This window comes from Gallinula chloropus (genome assembly GCF_964237585.1).
Source record: "Gallinula chloropus genome assembly, chromosome: 2".
Lineage (NCBI taxonomy): Eukaryota > Metazoa > Chordata > Aves > Gruiformes > Rallidae > Gallinula > Gallinula chloropus.
The window spans coordinates 58,595,528-58,611,626 of record NC_140086.1 but is presented as its reverse complement, the minus strand read 5'-3'; the positions used below and the strand labels follow the sequence as shown (position 1 = coordinate 58,611,626).

Genomic DNA, 16,099 nt, shown 5'->3' with positions numbered 1-16,099 from the left:
AGGATGTGTTCAGAGCTGAACAAGTTCAGGTTTAAACTTACATTAACAGAATTCTTCTTGTGTGTGCTTGAAGAGTTTGATTCTTCAATTCTTTTCATAAGAATTCCAGAAAAAATACCAAGTTCACAATATCCTTTATAGTCTTACTTAGAGTCAGAAAAGTGAAACTATGCAAGCATTCACAACTCTTTTCGTTCATACTTTTTAAGAATGCTGCAGTTGACGAACAGCAATTGACTCTAAGCAGATGGGCTAACCAGTCTCCTCTACATGCTATATCGCTTTTCCTCTAATGAAACTCAGTCTGAGATTTCTGACTTCACACATTTCACCTTCCTTTGTACTTGTTTTTCAGAAGTTTACAAGACTACACAAGATGTGAGGCAAAGGAAAGATCAAATACTTACTCTGTTGTATTGCTTTGTTTTTATTGCATAGGTTTCTTTTACATTAAGAAGTTATTTTTATCTGCCATGGTTTGAAATTGTCATAATTTCTTTCAATTCAACTGATCACACTAACCCTAAAGTTTTACACATAAACAACCAATAAAATCTTTAAATTATTACTTACGACTCTCCATAGCCAAAACAGTGATATTATGAACAGCATTAGTTTCCCTGTCCAAAGATTTGGCAGTTGTAATGACTCCACTGTTGGCATCAATATTGAAATACCTCTCCAGATCCGTGTTTCGATCTATTGAATACCTAGATGAAGGAGGAAAGAAAACATTTATGTTCAATGAAAGCTTGTAAAAAATATCTCCTGGATCTCTTATTAGAGAGACTTTCCACTGTTTCCCCATTTTAAGCTTTGTTTTGTCAAGTTTCTCTGCAGTGTTGAGAGAAGTAAAGCTGTATGTAAAAGCAAGAGAGTTACACAGCAACCTATGCTGACAGTGGTGATCTTCATTCCAACAGTGTCCTTTTAAGTGAGGTTATAAGAATTCCCCTCTTTTTTCTTTCCTCCTCTCTGTTGTAAGGCAAACTTGTGTTTATTCAGGGAGTAACATCCTCCTGAACCCCAGCTAAGGATAAGGCGAGTTGGAAGTTTGCTGCATGGCTGTACCAGCTGTTCCTGTGGGGGATGGAAGTCTGAGCACAGAGCTTTCTGTCACCAGCAGAAGAGCCCCTGAGTCACCCAGAGCTGCAGGGGCAGGGGAAAAAATAGAAATTTTGTAGAGTAGGTCAAGGGATTGCATGTCATCACTGACAGCTCCCAGTGAGTTACTGTCATTAGACAAACACAGGCTCATGCCCTTAACTCTATGGCTTAATGTATCTTTTACCTCCAGATTTGTTTTAGGAAGAGGAAATTAGCTCCTTAGGAAACAGAAAACAACATAAGGGAAAAGGCCAAAATGCCTGTGGGTGTTTTGCTTATAAACCTTTACAGAGAAAGGGACAGTTGATTAAGCAGATTCAGATTTGCAACTGGAATATTCTTGACTTTCAGTTTAATATTGGGTCAGATTCTTGTACTCTTATTTAGGTCAAGTATGTGCTCCAGAGAACTTCCCTACACTCAGGATGAATTAAAATGTCCAAATCAGGTCAAGTGTGATCATTACAATTACTGTCAGACTGATGATATAATAGATTATTGATATAACATTAAACAAACCCTTTGAACAACGTGGAAGGAAAGAATTATGGAAGACAGAATAAGAAAGAGTGTCTTCCCAGATAAAATGATTTTATGGCACTGTTTGTTTTGTGTTGTAATATACCAGCTTTTACTTTTCTGTTTTACACGGCTTTTACCTGTCCCTCCTGGCTGCAAAATCCAAGCACAAAGACCTGTTACATAATTTGAACTGTTTTAACATATTATGTCACAGTGAGAGAGAATGGAGGAAGGAGTTGTAACAACAACAGTAACAGCAGTTTTCATGGATTAAGGCTCTCCCTCTTTCAGTTTTGGTTTGGGGTTTGGGGATTGTTTGTGGGGTTTTTTTTCTATTTCATGTTAACAGTAGTTCATTTTTTTACTTTGTTTCATGCCAGCTCTGCTGTTTATTTTGGTCAGCCATAGTCTTCAGCTGATTTGTGGCTGGCAAGCTTCCCCATGAGACTATGCCTGTCACCTTTGCTATTTAGTCAGTCTTGGCAGGCCCCATAGCTCGGATGCAATCTCCTGCCAGCCCTTAGATTTCCCATTTATTAACACTATCAGTTTGCAATTTGAAAAGCCAAACCCCTTTCTTACAAAAATACTACGAAAGAGACAAGGAGAAAGGTGATAAAGACAAAAAAAGGAAAAGAAAACAAGAAAGAAATATAAAGGGAGGGAGGAAGGGAGGGAGGAAAAGCAAGCAAGCTATATAAATTGGACAACAGATTCTTAAGAAACAGGAAGAAAAATATTTTACACATAGGGAACAACTTATTTCCTTTAACTTTACAAGTGTTGTATCCATATTCAGATTCTAAAAAAACTCAACAACCCAAACCCTATTTTAAATATTTTTAATCCTTTAATTCCTTGCAGCCATTAATACTTTAAAATCTTTGAGCTGCAGGAGTTTTAAATCCTTTATTTAAGCTAGTTCAAACATCAATAGTTCTCAGGTCCATACAAGATAACCTCTTATTTTCAAACTATTTATTACTTCTTCCTTTCTGCCCACCCCCACTATTGTCAAGGTTTTAATTGTGTTTAATCTTGTAATTTCAACATTTTCTGAATGTTGAAAAATGTAATTTTTAATCATTATCACTATAATCCAATGTTTGGAATTTTGAATACTTATTTATAGATTAATAATGTAAACTTCTTAAATAGATCATGAAAAGTATTATGCATTAATCCTCCTTAACACATTCCAATTTAGGTGAATCTGGCCCTGATGTACATCATGCAAGACAGCTTTAAATTACATGATGTCCATACCCCTGACAACGTATAACAGGTTTACAATCATAGATAAACCCTTACCGTTTCCCTTTTTCCTCCCTCTCAAAACCCAAACTTTGAAGCACAATAAATCTTCAAGGTGTTATTTAAGTTGGTGATGTAACTTATTTTTACACTCGAATGTTAAAAATTAACCAGACAGAGGCCAATAAACTCATCCTTCTGTTTACACAGGATTCAAAGTCATTCTGAGCATGGACTGCATTTATGGAACTGGATTTAATCCTGCTCTTCATGATTCTGCTAAACCAGATATTGTACACCAGATGCTAACATCAGTGCCAGAAAACGCTGCCACGGCAAAGAAAGATCTCACAAAGATAAATTTCACAAGTGAATCCTTGCCAGCCATCCATCTTGGACTTGTTTATACACGATAGGAATAAGCTAGTTTGAATATGTTGCAAATATATAACGAGAGAGAGAGAGAGAGAGTGAAAACACATCAGCTCTAGGAGCAAAGCATATGCTTTATTTTTGCAACTTAAGATTCCTGCTTTAGAAATTACAGATACACTAGAGTCACAAGTTCATCTCCAATGCAAAATTTATCACCAGAAAATGTGACATACAAATGAGTTCTCTACCTGTGAAGTTATTTTCTGTGTATGGTCTAAATGAGCAATAATACATGAAACTTTTAATTGTGTGTATTCTTTTCAGTGGTGCCTAGTGACAGCACAAGGGGCAATGGGCAAAAACCGGAACACAGCAAGTTCCATCTCAATATGAGGAAAAACTTCACTTTGATGGTGGCAGAGCACTGGGACAGGATGCCCAAAGAAGTTGTGCAGTGTCCTTCCATGGAGATACTAAAAGCCTGTCTGGATGCTGTCCTGTGCAACCTGCTACGTGATCCTGCTTTAGCAATGGGGTTCAACTAGATGGTCTCCAGAGGTCCCTTCCAACCCCTAACATTCTGTGATATGTTTCTCCTCCTGCAGATGCTCACAAAATTCCTGTCAGAAATATTACCCTATAGATTTTTTGCGTGTTCCATTGACAATTAATATTACTAGTCTGCTGTTTACGGTTTGTATGGCAGGATTTTTGTACTGGGGGTGCTGCTGAGGTGGCTTCTGTGAGAAGCTGCTAGAAGCTTCCCCCAAGTCCAACAGAGAAAATACCAGCCATCTCTAAGAGAGACCTGCTGCTGATGAAGGCTGAGCCAATCAGCAACAGGGGCAGCGCCTATGGGACAAGATACTTAAGAAGGAGAAAAAAAACCCAAACAGCAGCTTTTTGCCAGCAGAGAAATAAGTGAAAAGATGTAAGAAAATTTGCAGATGCCAAGGTCAATGAAGAAATAAGGGGAGGATGTGCATGAAGGACACGGTGACCTGGTGGGGAGATCGTGCTGGAACAAGCTCCTGGCAGGACCTGCAGCCCATGAAGAGAGGAGCCAACACCAGAGCAGGTTTGCTGGAAGGACTTGTGACACTGTGGGGAAACCATGCTGGAGTGTGTGTTACAGAAGGTCTACACTCCATGAAAGACACCGTGGGGCACTTCATGAAGAACTGAAGCCCCCATGGGAGGAACTTACATTAGAGAAGTTTATGGAGGACTATCTCCTGTGAGAGGGACCCCACACTGGAACTGGGGGAGAGTGTGAAGAGTCCTCCTCCAGAGGAGGAAAGAGCAGCAGAGACAACTCATAATGAACTGACCACAACCCCCATTCCCCATCCCCAGTGCCACTCAGGGGGAGGAGCAAGAAAAATCATAAATGAAGTTGAGCCTGGGAAGAAGGGAAGGGTTGGTGAAGCTGTATTAAGATTTTGTTTTATCCATTATCCTACTCTGTTTTGATTGGGTAATAAATTAGATGCATTTTATTCTGTGTTGAGTCTCTTTTGCCCATGATGTTAATTGCTGAATGATCTCTCCCTGTCCTCATCTTGACTCAAAAGACTTTCATCACATTTTCTCTCCCTTATCCAGCTGAGAAGTGAGGGAGTGATGGAGTGGCTTTGGTGGCATCTGGCCTCTAGCCAGGGTCAAACCACCACATCTGCTTAAGAAAAGTAACAAGTAGCTCATTACTGATTTAACTTAGGTGGTGAGTCTTTGTCCTTAACCTTTGACTTTAGATGCAGGCAAATATTAGATCAATACTTTCTGTTTTCTTATGGTTTCTTTATGCTGGACATTGGACTGTGAAAGACTTTCAGGTTCCTCACAGACTGAAAACAAGGGAAGAGGCCCTCGACTGTTTTCATGAGAATCCAGTGTTCATATCCCTTTCCATTCTCATGGAAGATGTTTTATTGCAACAGAATTGGCAAAAGCCAAGATATTGCCTTTAAATGTCCTGACTAGGACAGGATGTGTTTTGTCGTATCCATTTCTCTCACATAAAGAATCTTCTTTTTCCTGTGGGACCTCAACTCTGATGAAAGAGTGTCTGTGTTTCCTGGTTGATGTAAGAGGACATAACTTGTTAAAGATAATAACAGACTTTTCCTTAACTTAGAAGGAAAGAAATGCAAATAATATTTTGAGGAGGTTTTTTATTTGGAATCTTCTCTTCTTTGTTTTACAGTTATTTAAATATATTAATTTTTCAGAGGTTCTTTAGTTCAGGAGTATAGAAGTCAAAATATTCAAACACTTAGAACATCTCAATCTCCTTCTGCAAGGGGAAAAAGCCAACTAATTGCTTTCAGTGCAACCAAAGACATTTTCACAACAAAATTAACAACTTCAATACAAAGACTAAACAACTAAACAATTAAGACATCTTTCAATTACCTGACAGGACTATTTGAGGCATCTGGATCATGGGCTGCTACAGTTCCAATGATAGTGCCAACCTTTGCTGCTTCAGACACCACCATGGAGTACAAACGTGAAGTAAACACAGGTGGCTCATCAACATCTTCTACAATTATCTTCACTGTTGTCATGTCACTGAAGGGTCCCAGACTGAGGAAGCGAGGGTCAACATGCATATTGGCTGCTTCTATCCTCAGGGTATAGCTTGTCTTAGCTTCAAAATCCAGCTCCTATACAGGTGAAATAATTTGGAAATTTTATTATCCAGTGATGTTGCCACAAAACTGTTTCACTTACAACTGTCAGTAAGTACAAAATGAACTTTGCCGTTTGTATCCAACCAGCAGTTTTGATTGGTAAAACAAGGTTGATGCCTTGCACAAAACACCACTTGCAGTGTCTCACTAGTGAATATTCTCCAATGACTTTAATGGTAAAGGTAGTTCTACCCTATGAATGAAAAAATCCTGTCTGAGTTAATGGCAAAACTTTCTGTGGGGACCATATTCTTGCTCACTATTTCCTCATTAAGAACAAATAGTCATTTTGTCTTTTTCATATTATTCAAAGGTAATATAAAATATAATATGCCAGACATGAGAACTCAGTGTAATGTTGACTGGTGAAAACACCTCTTTCATGTGGGTTTTTTCTTTGCATGGCATTAGGATTGACTCATCAATTATTACTCCAAGCTCTGTATAAAATAGTTTAGAAAATGTAGCAGTCAGTTAAACCACATTGTTTATATGAAAATATTTTGTACTGATATGCAGCCTGGAGATTTTTTTTATTTGCTTATTAAACTGAATGCACGTTCATTTTTTTTCCACCTGCATTCTGCTTTAATTTTCTTTGATGGAACTATAGTTTCCTTTGGAATAAATACTGCACTAGAATTAAAAACTACCCTCTGCTAGTAATGGGATATCTGTGATCTGGGGAACAGATCCATGAAGAAGAGTATTTTGGTGTCAAAAAAGCATCTTACCTCACCTGCAATTATTAACAGAAATCATGTTAATAATAGCACCATATACCTATAGTCTTAATTTGTCAGCTTGCACCAAATGCGCAGCTAATAATTTCTTTGCAATTCAAAGTTTAATCATTAGGAACAGAAACAAAGGACCGAAGAATATCTGTAAATGCAGTCTGGTTACCCAACTATCTTTTCAAACTGTAATTCCAGATGTGTAAATCAGATTTTAAAAGTTTTTCTACAGTTCTAGATCTGAGCACATCATAGGGATCTGAAATGTGCTTGCGAAATAATTTGACAGCAGCTGCAACACACTCCTGTACTCACTCAGAGGAGCAGCAGAGGTGAAACACACATCTGTTGACCTACAAATGCAAGGATATAAGTTCTCCATCGAGTTACAGTATGATAAATCCCAAATGAGCATCTTAAAGTCAGTGATTATGCTGACGTTACAATACAGCTGTAAACAGTCTAGATGTAAAAATGAAAAATGAATTGCAACACATCATACTCAGAAAGGCCCTGAATTTTTATCAACTCCATGTGGCAGAAAAAGGCTTCACTGGACAGGAATAGATGTGATCCTCATGTTATATAAGCATTCACTTCTTGAACCAAATCAGAGCTGTAGTATCCATAGCTCTACAAACACATATGCCATAACAGAAAGGCTGTCTAGATACTGGTCACTATACTGGATAGAACTGGCTAGTATTGTGAGATAGGGAGCCTGCTTTGGCAGGGGGGTTGGACCCGATGATCTCTTGAGGTCCCTTCCAACCCCTAAGATTCTGTGATTCTGTGATTCTGTGATTTATTACTAATGCGTGTTCAATTGGGGTTTTATTTTAACTTTAGTTTTATATTTGAAGTTCAATATGAAAAAAACCTCACAGCCATAAAGCAAATGTAATGTGGTATTCGGATGATGAAAAATGTCTCAGAAACGGTATTGTATGGTGATAACTGTTAAGCCTTTGGTATGACCAGATGAGCAGCAAGGCTAAGAAGACAAGCACACAGATATCCTAAGGCTTTCCATTTTCCGATAAAGCACCATATTAACTAAAATTATAACCTGATCGCTGTCAAAGGCAAAATGTTAAGATTTACTGAACTAAAAAACATCAAAAAACCCCAAGCAAACAGCAACTTCTCAGTCATAATGTACAAAAATATGTAGTGAAGAGGGGACAGACAATTTATTCTCATTAATTGGTGATGTCTGTAGAAACTGGATGACTGAGATTACAATGATACTTAATCAAACACATAAAAATATATCATGAGACTGCAGACAAGGTAGCTTCTTATGACATACTACTGTCAACATCACAATCATCCTGGGAAAAAATGATTATGAAAATTCTTATTTAATAAAGTGCATAAAGCACAATACATGTAATAGTATAAATTATATAAAATTTAATTTAAATAGACAAAGCACAATAATGAAGCAATAGCATTTAAATTATTTTTAAGGCACTCTCATGTTTCTATGTCAATTAAAGAAGACTAAATTAGAACTTCAATAATTTAAATCGCAAAAACATGTTTTCCAGGTGAATGTTTATCACCAGCACCGAAAGGCACTTTTAAATCATTGTATTTCATTCCTGTAACGTAGAAAGAGATAATTCATTATCTGACTTTATTACAGGAGTCTTAGACTGCAGTAATAGACTACTGTACAAAACCTACTTTCATTAGAAAGGTATTTCCTCACAGGGAAGTGTGCAAAAAAAACCCCAATGTTGTAGATGCATAGCCTAAGTGTCTTTGCTTACTAACAGCATATTTCACCTTCTCTAACTTAGCCATGTGCCTCTGAGAAAATCACCATATGGTGCTTACAGTGAGAATAGCAAAATTATTCTAGAAATCAGCTTGTCTAGTTGTAGACTCCTGTTTTTCACCAGACACTAGTAAGGGAGTCTCAATAAGTGGAAGAAGCAAACATCTGCTTTCAGCAACATGAATCCTACCCTAGGTTTGCTTCAGATATCCTCTAGCACCCAATGTTGATGATAGTTTCCAAAACCTATAAAGGTCCTTGCTAATTAAAATTAAATAAAATAAAATCTCACCTATGTACACATACAGTTTGGAAAAGTTGGTGTTTAGAAGTGGGAATGTATGGATTGACACGGGGATTTTACAATATCAAATGGCATTGTATTATACAGGAGCAGTAATGTTTTATGGTAGTTCTTCGTAGCAGAGTCTGTCTCCTGTGGATTGTGACATTGTCTAAAAAAGCTACAGTCACCCTCTGCCTGTTCCTATGTGACACACATCCTCAGAACCTATGGTGAATACACATTTACCGAGTTTTGAGGCAAAATGGAATCTGGAAAAGTAAGCCAATCCTCTAAGATGTGAGCAGTAAGCAGAAGTTCTTGACCTGGTGGAAATGTTTCAACAATTTGTAGATAATAAAATGAAGACATTACATACTACAGACATTAATGGAAGACTGAAAAAGTGAACTGAAAGGGTTTCCTTTTTTTTTCTTTCTTATTACCTAATTACCATGGATGTCTGTTAGAGAGAGAGAGCATAATTTAACTGGCCTTCGAATCGTGCCTTCATTATTTCCTCCTACAAGGAGAGCACACGATTCCGATAACGGAGTATCAAGTCAACAGACTACAAATCACTTCATCAGTGTTGAAGGTTAAATGGACAATGTATACTTCAGTTCTTTGGTACAGTGAATAGAGCTTGACAGCCTCATTAATATCTGCGCATTAGTGTTATCTGATTAGATCCTGCCCAGGATCCATTCATCTCTCATTCATTGAGAGAATCATTCATTCTCTCAGCTGGGGGGTTGTGGGGTCTTTTTTTTTTTTAAGGCAGGGGGGTGTAAGAATTGTATTCTCGTTGAAAGAAATTACAAAACAAATTATCTCTATTATAGAGGCTGGAGAGGATGTTATCATTCACAGGAAGCCCATTTTTTGTAATATTCATTTTTTTGTTGTATGGTAACTTTGTGATAATGTACTTTTCAGAGGTGAAAATCCCATTTTTAAGCCCAGTTGCGGTTTTATATTGAAAACTGCAGTACATCAAACAAATGCACATTATCTCTCAAAGGAACCTGGGAAGCCTCAAGTTCTTACATTGTAAACTCTGATATAGAATTGAAAGAAAATTTTCTAGCTGAAAAAAAAAAAAGTGAAGTGTTAACAGTAACAGAAAGATAGCTTTTCACTGAAAAGCTTATGCATAAACCCCCCACATTTTATAATTGCCAGTATTAGTCTTAGAAAGAACTCAGGTTTTAGAATAATCTCTTAGCAGCCAGTTTCTATGAGAAAGTATTTTCACTTTTGGTTTTTTTCCCTCTAGCATTCAAATTGGTTGGTAAAATTAGTAGTAGAGCTGTGTACTGGGGGGAGAAATGAAGGTAAAGTGTACCATGGGAAATCTTCTTAAGGCTTGTCATTTGCTATGGTAAGACATGACAACCCTCTCTTTATAAAGAGTCTTCAGGTTTGATATTCTTTTTTGGCACTGAAGCCCACAAAAATCTTGACATAGACTTAAAAATCGCTTGAATCAGATTTCATAACCTTCCAAAAATTCACATATTATTCATATAATAATACACCTTGCATACTTTTTCATTATTGATTATCATTACTACTTTAAGCACTAAATATTTGGTAATGGTGTAGGTGGATTCAGATCATCTGTCAGGTTTTTATCATTATTCACTTCCATAAACCACAGGAAGGAATTAATCCTACTCCATAGATGGAGAACTGTATCAAAGTGTGAACCAAAAGTGTTTCCTGAAAAGATCACCTTCTAAGGATATTTACCCGAATCCAGCTTAAAAGTAATTTACACATCTTACTTAGTAATTCACTACAGAGAGCATGCCTATGGGGTGGACAATAGCCAAATTCTCACATTGATTGTAACATGAGAACTCCAGTTTAAGTTTAAGTACGTGACATCCTTAGACTGCTCTGTACAGGATATAAATAAAAAAGGAGCTTTCTTCTGTTCATTTGACTAGTGAGAACTTTTCATTTGTTTATTACTAAATAAAAAAGTAATTAGGAAAAGAAAAAACAAACAAAAACAACAAACCAACAAAGGGAATGTTTCCACAGTAACTTGAAACTACTAGGCAACAAATTGTATGAACACAGTAGGTTAAAGGGAGAGACACGGACCAGTTTTCCCACCACTTTCCTACTCTTCTGTAAACTGAGATTACTCCTCTGAACTGTGTTTATGACTCCTGTTCACTTGTCATTTATACCAGTCTCTGGAGAACACACACTGTCTTCTAGCATTTTTCAATACCTAGTGTATGTTAGGAACAGAGCATGGCATCCTAAAACCAACTTACACGCTTTTATATACCCTCCTAGATATATGCAGGGTAAAGGTTTTTCCATATGAATTCAGTCAATGAATTCACTTAATGTATCACAGAAGAATGTCTTTATTCTTAGTGCCAATAACCAAGTAAATGGTTCAACACTGTTTTTACTAGCTCCTGTCATACGATGAAATTTCAGCTTCACTGATCTCACAAAAAAAATCAATTCTACCCACACTCAACCTGTTGTTATTATTTAAACCATAAATCCATGAACAAAAGTTAGTCCTTTTCCAAACAAATATTTTGGAAAAGGTTTTTTGTTTGGTTGGTTTTTTTTTTTCTAGAATGAACTTGAGCAACTTGCTGGGATACATACACTTCAGATCTCATTCATTTAATCCTCATTCAAACATCCTAAACAGGATGAAAGAAAATAAAGTGTCACAAGTATGTGAAAAAAACCCATAAAGCTGCAAAATTGTACAGTGGCACAGCATGCACACTCCTTAGTTGTGCTGCATAATGTAGTACAATCCTGCTGTTTATTCTTTGGAGCGATAAAGACCAAGTGGAAACACAAAGGAAGTATTCCACTCTTCTGTGATTCTACATGGTCAAAGGAGTTGCCAGCCTATTGCCAAAATGTTACCCTGAACTGAGGTTTAGTCTGGTAGCCAGTATATACTGGCATCAGGCACAAGGCAAGCAACAGCACCAGCATTTTCAAGAATAGGGAATCCCTAGTCCTGCCTTGGCTATTAAATGCATGAGCAGAACTACTACTATTTGAAAGACGGCAGTGTTCTCAAACTGCTTAGAGAGAAAAATCCACCCTGAGTAGATCATGCAAGCCAAAGATGTATCGGGGTTTAGCAGTGCAGAAGCATTATAAATGAGAGAAGAATACATTCTGTATTTCGATGGATATTACTGTTAAGAGTAAAACCATGATTATTTTTTTCTGCTGACTTTTGACATTTTGAAGTCTGTACCATAAGGTGCAGAGAAGAAATGCATTCAAATGTCCGGGCAGGGAAAGAGGGGTGAAACCCACAAAAATTAAACACACACAAATCTCATTCATCATTTTTTTCACCTTTCAAGTCGATATATGTACATGTCATGTCCATTATGCAGCAGTATTCTTGAGAAATACTTAGCCATGGAACATTTTTCTCTTTTCAATATCACGACTGCTGGTATGTCTCTATTAAAAAAATTTCATTTCCCTGAATTCATATAAATATATATAAAATTTATTTGCAATTTTTGCTGATCCTTGGGCCTTTTCTTTCATATTCCATCCACTTAGATCATTAAAAAAAAATCTGGTTTGCTCACTGAATTCTTAATTCTTAAATCTCACTTTTTTTTTTTTCTGAAGAATTTTTACATGATGCTCCTTATGTGTTAAAAAAGTCTTAGTTTTTAGTGAGGAAGTCAACTTTTCAAATTGTCTCAAAATGGTTATCCTTCTAGAAGCATAATGTAAAATCCTTAGTTTGTGTGTGGAAATCCGATAAGCAGGTGCCAAACTTTGTCCACAACATCCAGCACAAAAATGTGTGGAGCAGTGCCTTCAGCTGCTCAGATACTGGCAGTGATTTTCATGCCTGGCCTGATGATTTGTATGTACGATTGCAGCAAAAGTATGCAAAGCTAAAGCGTACATTTGCATTTTGATCCAAAGTGTGCCTTTTCAGAAATCTTTACCTTGGCATTTTACTGCTTGATATGTACACAGACGTGTCATCTGAGCATATAAATACACACGAGTTTAAAATGATGGGCATGTGTTTGGAGCCTGAGCTGTTTCTCAGTGCCTCAGCTGGTTTCAGGGGCATGAAAAGGAGAGAGCTAATTGCACTTTGAGGTATAAAAAACTTCATGTGCTAGGTACTAAAATGTTTTGGCAGATTCCATGTTACAGACTTAATTTCTTCCCTGATTCCTTACCAATAAATACATTATCATGCAGAGAATCTGCCTGATTCCGAAGTGATCTGGCTCATAATGCTCAGTGGTTGAAGCCCATTTGACCAGCATGCACTGCCGTTAATGGCTTTCTAAGTATGTGTTCTCCAGAGAAGAACAAGGTGCAGTTGCCTGTTAGCCAGTAAGCTTTAGTTCTTCTCTTAATGTCTTCCCTTCTAGCCAATACTGTCTACAAAGATGGCAGAGATGATCTTTCAGCCTTGGACACCATGGAGTCCGAATGAAGACCTAAGGTCATCCAGAGGTTTGAGCAATGCCTCTCAGCATGGGGACTCACCTTTGAGTACAGCAGAGGACAGAAAGTCAACCGCAGTAGGAAAATGCTGGAAAGGTTCTAATGTTGCAGAGAAAATAGACTGAATTCTTATGTCAAAATATAGCAACATCTAGGTTTAAAAATGATTAGCAAATTGGAACATTCCACCAAGTAAAAATTTTGTAACCTTTTAATTTAGTCCAATTTCATTGGGCACTTCTCAGGAAAAAAATGTTCAGTTCTGAAAAATGGAGTTCAGCTCCCTAGCTAATGTGATTACAGATAGGATGTATTACAATTGTTTGGTCCACTTACAAAACTCATATCAGGATATTCCAGGAATAAACACCCAGACTACAAGAGCAAACTAAAAATTAAAATGATCTTATCAGTTCTCAAAATAGGTCGCTGAAGCCCCCAACTGATTCACTATTGCTCATACTTCTTACAGATCTTTGACTAAAAGCCCTAAATGACTGAACTGATGGAGACACATTGAATTTGGCTGCTGAACAAAGAGACAACTTAACTTTTCAGCATTTGTATTTCAAATGCGCTAAACAGAAAAAGAGAAATTAGCATAGTTTGTAAGAAACTTTAAAAGGTGGCTGGGTTTGCCATGAAAAAAGATGATTTACATTGCACATACTAGAGCTCAATCTTTCAAGGCCTTTCATTTGCTGTAACATCTATAGATGTTTACAGGCTCTCGGTGTTTAGGGAACCGGAGAGTTAGCCCATTGTTTTGCAGCATCATGCGGTATTAAATTATTGCAAAGGAGAAATGTTACTGAAGTTTTATATTGCTTCAAGAAAGGAATTGATGCTCCAAAAGAGTGCATCAAGGGGCACAAACCACCAGAAAAACCAACCAACGAAATGTCCACTATTTGTAGGTGAAGTTTACAGAGATTAAAGAGTCTATAAGAAAAAAAATCTGCTCTAGAATCATATTAACTACAAACACAGGTCCTTCTTCAGAAACGTATTTACACCAATTCTAAAATGCCAAGTCAGTCCCGCATTTCATGGGGTATTAAACTACTTAACAGAGTTAGGGCCATAGATTCAGTATTGTCATTCCCATGAATTCACACATTAAGAGCATGAAATTATGCGAGAAGAGACTCTTCTGTCTAAGGTGTTGGGTTTACAACATTTACATTTTCTTGTAAAATATTTCACACACTTTTATTTGTAAAAAAATACTCTAAAATATGTTGTAGCAAGTTAAGAATGTGGAGATATAATATTTTTATATAAACATAGCCTTACAGTTTTGAAATGTTAGTTTTTGAAATGCACATATAGAAAGCTAGGAATAAATATATTTCTTTCAATATTTCATTTCTTAAATAATAGTTTAATAATGTATTGTATCTTCTAAAACTATTCTTAGTGATGTATAGCTTTAGTAGTATATGATTTCTGAATAGAACAACATCAGCCAAAGACAATTTATTTTAAAATTATGTTTGGGGTTCATTTTGTATTTGGCGTTTGCATTTTTACTCTAAGATGTATTTTTACATTTTCTCTGTAATACAAGAAGAAATAAGACTAAAGCTTAGATTTCCATCCACACTTGCATGTTCAGGAGCTTTGAAAAACAATACCACCATTAGAAAATAATAAAATAAAATAAAATAAAATAAAATAAAATAAAATAAAATAAAATAAAATAAAATAAAATAAAAAAGTCCCACAGTAATTTTCAGTGTAAGTCTTTAAAAAAAGCTCAATATCACACACACATGCACGCACACACACACACACACACACAATGAATTCAAGATGGGACGGAAATGCTGACAGAAAATTTCATAGGTCTTAGCTCTTACAGCTCATACTCTTGTTGCCTGCTCTCACCTTGCATAGGTCCAAACAGAATCAGTGAGGAAAATCAGACTTACCTTCTGAATTGTTATGATTCCCTCCTGGGTGTCTTTGTCAACAGAAATTTTGAATACTCCCAAACCATCACCATCCACAATCTTATACTCCATTTCAGCATTAGGTCCCACATCTGCATCTGCAGCTTTTATTCTGGCTACCACAGAAGCCACTGGCAAAGACTCTGGGACATTGTACTGATACGAACCTGTGAAATTTACAACTTTATTAATTCATAGTCTTCTGGGATAGTAGGCTAAAATAAATAAATAACTAAATAAAAGTCTATCCTTTTCTACCTTCTTTTAAAACAAGTACACAAACATTTTACTCAGGCTACAAGAACATACTCTTCGGTTTAAAAAAAGAGAATTGACATTTTGGTAGGTTTTTCTTGTGATGGACTCTAAATATTATTGATTCAAGAAAGCACAAATCATGAGGTGAATGCCTGCTACAGAGTTCAAATGCAAAAAAAAATTTAAAAGCAAAGCTTTGTTTTCCACACAAGAGGAAAAATAGCAAGTCAAATAGTATCAATGTAAACTCTTATTATTTTATAGCTGTGTATCTTGATTAGACAGTTTGCAATCTGAATATGACTAGAAACTGATATATATTCATTTCCTTAACAGTATGTGCACCATCTGCGTTGTTGAAAATTCCAGCTTTTTCATTCAAGTAGAAAATGATATATGTGCTGTCAAAAGGGTATCTGAGTGCAGTCTGTAGCCAATAGCACCCTCACCTTCAAAAATAACTTCAGTTATTCTATTATTATTTCAAGAAGTGTGTGGCTTGAAATAACAGGAAATCTATTATGTACAGATGTTTTTTTTCTGTCATTGGAAGTGAAGTCAGGGTGGATGTGAATATATTCATCAGATTATTTTAATTCTACTTAGCAAGGATTTAAAAAAAAAAA

General features: G+C 36.5%; 1 protein-coding gene across 1 annotated transcript in view; it reads right to left on the bottom strand.

Moving 5' to 3' along the window:
• The window catches only part of CDH7 (cadherin 7), a gene marked incomplete at both ends in the record, with an annotated part of 69,324 nt that overhangs the window by 15,396 nt on the left and 37,829 nt on the right, over nucleotides 1-16,099 (bottom strand). Inside the window, 3 exons of the mRNA XM_084260020.1 lie at nucleotides 574-710; nucleotides 5,674-5,927; nucleotides 15,195-15,382. Of these exons, the coding sequence (XP_084116146.1) occupies nucleotides 574-710; nucleotides 5,674-5,927; nucleotides 15,195-15,382 (579 nt within the window). The remainder of the gene's footprint in view (nucleotides 1-573; nucleotides 711-5,673; nucleotides 5,928-15,194; nucleotides 15,383-16,099) is intronic.